The sequence below is a fragment of the Mesoplodon mirus genome (genome assembly GCF_964341445.2).
Source record: "Mesoplodon mirus genome assembly, chromosome: 20".
Classification (NCBI taxonomy): Eukaryota; Metazoa; Chordata; class Mammalia; order Artiodactyla; family Ziphiidae; genus Mesoplodon; species Mesoplodon mirus.
In genome coordinates, this window is record NC_138996.1 from 10,526,582 (window position 1) to 10,532,581 (window position 6,000).

General features: G+C 40.1%; 1 protein-coding gene across 7 annotated transcripts in view; it reads right to left on the reverse strand.

Moving 5' to 3' along the window:
• The window catches only part of IDO2 (indoleamine 2,3-dioxygenase 2), a 45,011-nt gene extending 39,427 nt beyond the window's left edge, over positions 1-5,584 (reverse strand). For 3 of the 7 annotated variants that reach the window (XM_082608724.1, XM_082608723.1, XM_082608729.1), the window contains exon 1: positions 5,316-5,583. In XM_082608724.1, the coding sequence (XP_082464850.1) occupies positions 5,316-5,414 (99 nt within the window). In that variant the 5' untranslated portion in view covers positions 5,415-5,583. Of the gene's footprint in view, positions 1-5,315 lie in introns of all 7 variants that reach the window. The other 4 variants (XM_082608726.1, XM_082608728.1, XM_082608725.1 and 1 more) reach the window with 2 other exon arrangements.
• Positions 5,585-6,000: the final 416 nt, after the last annotated feature.

Sequence of the window (6,000 nt, forward strand, 5' to 3'; positions counted from 1 at the left end):
TTACACATCTGGTCGGTGGTCAGGTCAAACCTCTTCTGACTCAGAGTTCAGTGTACCCTCCAGTACCTCCTGAGAGTAAACACATGGGAGAATGGTGACTGCGGAGATGGTTAGTACAAGGGGACAAGAAATGGAAAGAAACTTGACATGTTTTTCTTCCCCTCATTCCAATAATCAGAAGACCCAGAAGTGGGATGGACACAAATAATAAAATCTATGGCCTTCTTTTCTATTTTTTCAGTTTCCTATTTTAGGTTATTCTTTTTCTGCACTTTTATATCTGTCAAAGTACAATTTTCAAAAAGTTTAAAAAAATGACTCATGCAAATATGGAATATGTGTCCAAAATATATTTAGTTTATTAAAGAGGAACTCAGCAGGATGGTCCAGTTGGTTCAAAAGCACTTGATAAACTGAAGTGTTTAGAGTTTTGAAAAAGAATGTTAAAATTAAATTGCTAAGGTAAAGACATAGGAACTGGTTAATGTCCTATATGGCAGAACAATCACAAGCTTTAGGGTTTTATTTTCTACTCAACGGAAATCACTGGCAGCTCTTTTGAACAAAAATCTGCAAGTTAATATGCAGCTTCAGAGATTCGGTCCTAATCAATAGTAAGCAGCATGTCAAAAAAGGAGCACCCCGGGCTTCCCTGGTGGCACAGTGGTTGAGAATCTGCCTGCTAATGCAGGGGACACGGGTTCGAGCCCTGGTCTGGGAGGATCCCACATGCCGTGGAGCAACTAGGCCCGTGAGCCACAACTACTGAGCCTGCGCATCTGGAGCCTGTGCTTCGCAACAAGAGAGGCCGCGATAGTGAGAGGCCCGTGCACCGCGATGAAGAGTGGCCCCCGCTTGCCACAACTAGAGAAAGCCCTCGCACAGAAACGAAAAAATAAACGGCAAAAATAAATTAATTAATTAATAAACTCCTACCCCCAACATCAAAAAAAAAAAAGAAAAAGAAAACAAAAAAGGAGCATCTGTTAGGTAATTAAGTAATCCTAAGGTGAGACTGTTTAGTTAGACAGGGCTCCGGATGGTACTAAATAAAATTCAGCCCTCCTTTTGCTCTATTTTGGATAACTCTTCTCAACACATGTATAATCTAGAAAAGAACAGACTTTTTAAAAATAATGTATTTTATAGAAACAATAAACTGTATTAGCACTGATTAAGTTAATGAAACCAGCTTCTGGTTAAGAAAATAGCACAGAAAGTTTAAAAAATGAAAGTTTAATGAAATTAAAGTGGGCAAACGTCAACAAAGGAAAGTTGGGTGACAATATTGTGATCATAAACATTAGAATGTAATCTATGGGACAGAGTAGAATGTGAAGGAGAGGGTTTTAAGTGAAATAAAAGACAAGTTTCAATGGAAAGAGCCTGGTGTGTCATGGCTGCAAACTAAAGAGGAGAAAGATATTAGATGACTTTGAAGAGATGGGTAAGCATCATGAGAGGGCCTTGGAGGCTACACTAAAACATAGGATTTTGTTCTAAAGAGTGGAGTGATGTGATCTGATTTTTGTTTTAAAGGGTCACTCTGACTGCCATGCGGAGACTGTACTGTGGCAAGAGGGGAAATAAGAAGACGGGTTACAAGGCAATGATAGTCCAGGGAGAAATAGTGGTGGATTGGACTAGGGTGGAAAAGAGAAAGGTGGACAGCCAAAAGACAGTTTTCAGAGACAGGGCTGAACTCCTTAATTATCACATGAGTCATTTGAGAATAGTGAAGATTACTGTGAGACTCAAATGGGAAATGTGCAGGTAACACAAGGCCTAGTACAAAGTGAGCACCTATTAAATAATAATTACTACTCTTATTATATATTATAAGAAGGTTACCATAGGAAATAAGAAAAACTCCATTCTTAATGAAATATAGGAGAATGCTATCAATAAATTTTGCTAATACTTTGAAAATCTGAATTAAAACCACTGCTTCTCTCAAGTGCTTTGAATTACTACAGGAGATTATATATGACTTTATTTTTCCTAAATCATTGCTTGGCCACTCTACAGAACAAGGTTCCCAGCATCCCGATTCCTTTTCTTCTGCTCCATGGCACCCTTACAATTTGTTTTTGCTTTGTTTTTCCCTTTCCTTTGTTTTTGTGGTTAAACTACTTCCAAGCTCTTCTCACTGTTTCTCATAGTTATGACACCTTTCTTTCCACAAACACCCTCCTACGTGTAGCCCCTCATCCCTCACCTGGACCTTCATTGTCCTTTACGTATTCTGTCGTTTTCAAGTACCGAGCTAGTTAGGCTAGAGGTTCTGAATTAACTCCTGGCTGGGGTTCTGGCATCAGTAATTTTTAAGCTTCCCAGCTAATTTTGGTACGCAGTTCAGGAACCATTGCTGGAACCCACCCTGCCCTTAACCTTCTGCTAGGAATATATTCACACACCAGGGCATTGTTGCTTACCAGACACATGAAATCCAAATTCCTGAGCCTAACGTTTGAGTTCCCTTGGTCTCACTCCAATCTAATCTCCTGCTGTAAACTATCTTGGTCCCTCCCTTCCTGCCAAGCAAGTTTCCTCACATTCTTTATGTCTAAAGAAAAATTTCTCCTCACCCACGCACCAACCCAAACACACGTACGCAACAGACACACGATCTGGCAAGGGATTTCTGTGGCTTCCTTATGGACATAGGTCTGAAAGGTATACATTTTCCTCACCAAAACATTAGACCCTGGAGATGTTTGAGAGTTTATAGAAACAGTGGGATGGAGTACTTGAAACCAAGTCAGACCCTTCCCCCAAAGCCAGAATGATTGCTTATTCATTAGTTTGACTGTGTTTTCTTTTCTTTTTTGTTATTATTAAAAATCAGAACCATTTCCGATATTTGTTAGTTTTAGTCATAAAAATGCTATTAGAAATAGCATACAGATTGGTCCAATATCCATAAAATCATTGAAATATAACAAAATATTTACTACCTGTGGTACATGATTACACTCACATGCTTTAAGTATTTATGGTAAACAACCAAGCTTGCTGAAAGAGTATGTTTGGGCTCATTGACATGAAGGAATAGCCAGACCATCACTTACCTAAAAGCAAACAAAGCCTACTCACGCCCTTAGCAAAGTCAGCGGCTGATATTTCTCAATTTGTGATCTATTGCGACACCACTGTTATCTGGTGATGATTCTTTCCTGATTAGTTGAGTAAACTGAGGCAGATTCTGGTGTAAACTCTCTTCCCTTTCCTCTTTCCAGAAAGGGAGATGTTTAAAATTCTTCCACAAGTGAGAGAAAATTAAAACTGAAACAAAGAAGTGCATTCTTTAGAACTCTGACACATGACTGTGAGAGTAGACCCAGTTTGCCAGGAAATTCTGAGCTCCAGAATGGAAATTTCTTCTAAGGAGTATCCATCAACCAAACCACAGGACAGATAGAGTCCTGTGTTTTCTCAGAAAGTCACAAACACTTGATGTTGCTCTTGTTTTCCGTCTGGTTTTCTTATTTATAAGAAAGGAAACAGCAAAGAAAGGAACACAATCATGGTGGCCCTACCCAATGTTTACATACTTTTAATATTATTTTTCTCAGCTCAGTGTATATATTTAATCCCAATAAGAGAGTGTTGGCCTGTTGACAGACTCTTCCTTATGAACTAGGTAGGGATGATGGAAATATTCCTGAATCAAGATATACACACAGAATGGAATTTGGAATAAGCACTGGACTGAGGGTTGTGCAAACTGGCTTCTATCCTTCCACTGGATTTATGGAAGTGCTTTCATACTCCATAGCAATCCAGTGGCGGGGTGGGGGCACTAAATCTCTCCAAGTACATGTGAAAACTGAGGGTCAGGCAATTCTGGTGATTCATTCTAGGTCACAAGAGTTAGTAAGTGAAACTTAGGGTGACTAAATAATTCTATTTTGCCCAGGACTTTCCTGGTTTACCATGGAAAGTCCTGCATCTTGGAATCCCCTTCAGCCTGTAGCAAATGGACTTTCTTGGTCACTCTAGTGGCAGGGTCAGAGAACACAGTCCAGTGTTCTGGGCCACAGCTCTCCTCTACATAACACCCTAGAGTCATTACTTTTAATGCTCAAGTTACTTGCAGATCTGTGACTTGGTCTCACAACTAACAGCTCTACAGAGGGCTTTGGGGATCAGCAAATAGATCCTATCTTCATTTTTATTCTTCTGTTCACACTCAGAAGAAGGTATTCCATAAAAGCTCATTAAATGCCAGATCATTCATTAATCACAGTTAAATCCCCTATTAGACCCCTAGAAGGAAAAACTGGATCTAATAAATGATTGCAGGGATTGTAACTTTGGATCCCTAGATTTTTAGCTGAGTAGGCTTGGCCCTTATTTAGAATGTAGTAGAAAAAAGATGTCAAGAGTCCTGAGTACTACTTCTGCTTTTTCCAGTAATATAACTTTGGGCAAGAACTTCTGGCCTTCAGCTATGGTTTCTAAGGACGCTTGCAGTTTTGACATTTTAGATCTGACCATTAAAGTGTTGAAAAGGAATTGCATTACAGGTTGAGCCTTAAGAACAATTAAGAAAGAGCTATTGGGGCTTCCCTGGTGGCGCCATGGTTAAGAATCCGCCTGCCAATGCAGGGGACACAGGTTCGAGCCCTGGTCCAGGAAGATCCCACATGCCATGGGGCAACAGAGCCCATGCACCACAACTACTGAGCCTGTGCGCCACAACTACTGAAGCCCACGCACCTAGATCCCGTGCTCCACAACAAGAGAAGCCACCGCAATGAGAAGCCCGCGCACCACAACGAAGACCCAATGCAGCCAAAAATACATAAAAAAAAAAAAGAAATAGGTACAGTTTGTCCTCAAAGGTTCTCTCCTCTTCTCAGCAATTTCTGTGAATATCTAATCCCTCCTATGAACCTGGAACACAGCCAGGGTCCCAGCCAGGGTCCCTTGTGTTCTCTTTTCTTTCCCACTAGCAAGTCAAGATAAACTGATTTACTCATATAATTGATCTTTATCTAAATTCTCTCTCTTTCTCTCTCTCTTTTCTTTTTTTTGATAACTGCACATTTGCTCATGAATTTGCTGGAATGATTGACCATCCATTAAAAAAAGCTGACATTAAAACATTCCATTTGCTCTATCCCCTGCTGTAGCGGTCACTTCTCCTTTGTTGGTAATCACACTGTGCCTTATTTGTATTATCTGTCCCAAATCAATGACTTGGCATTTATATTGCATCTCTCTTAATGACCACATCAATTAAACAAACAAACACCCAAGTCAGCCTGTCAAGAAATGTATACTGGCCTGCTTTAAGACCCTATCCTTACCAGAGGATTTGGAAGAAGAAAGCCATAATCTTCAGAAATATGAAATCTTCCTAAAGTCAAAGATGGTGCTGTCTTCAAATTCTGACTTTGAGGCTCCATAATTTTGTTTGAAGTATCTGCGCAGAGGCTGCTGTTAAAGAGACAACTGCTCCAAATACATCAAAGACCCAGGGTAAGGGAGCTTCAAAACAGCATCTCTTCCTCGCAGTTAGCTGTACAGTTGTCTCGGGAACAGGGGAGAACCTTGCTCTAAGGTTGAATTCCACACTGCCGTAGACTTTCTCTGACATAAGGCTGAGTAAATTATTAAAGACTGCTGATTAAAACAAACAGGCAAACAAAATCACCTCGGGGAGGGGGGGAAACTCCTTTCTTTTCATATATGTGAATATAAGAAGATTGATTTTAAACCCAGAGACTAATCTGTTCTATTTTAGAAAATGGGAAATGAACAAGCGTTTTGATTGTGGATGATCCCAGACACCCCGATGGGAACCTGGTCCATGATGAGCTTTGACAACGGGGTCTTTATTTCAAAGGTGTAAACTGTTAAAACTAGAAGTTAGTTACATTCAGATATTTCAGTGGATTGGTCATGGGTAGAGGGGGGCTGAGGACTCTAAACGCATATCAGAACCTCAGAAGTGTTCTGCACATATTTGAACAGTGTATTGTAAAGATTATT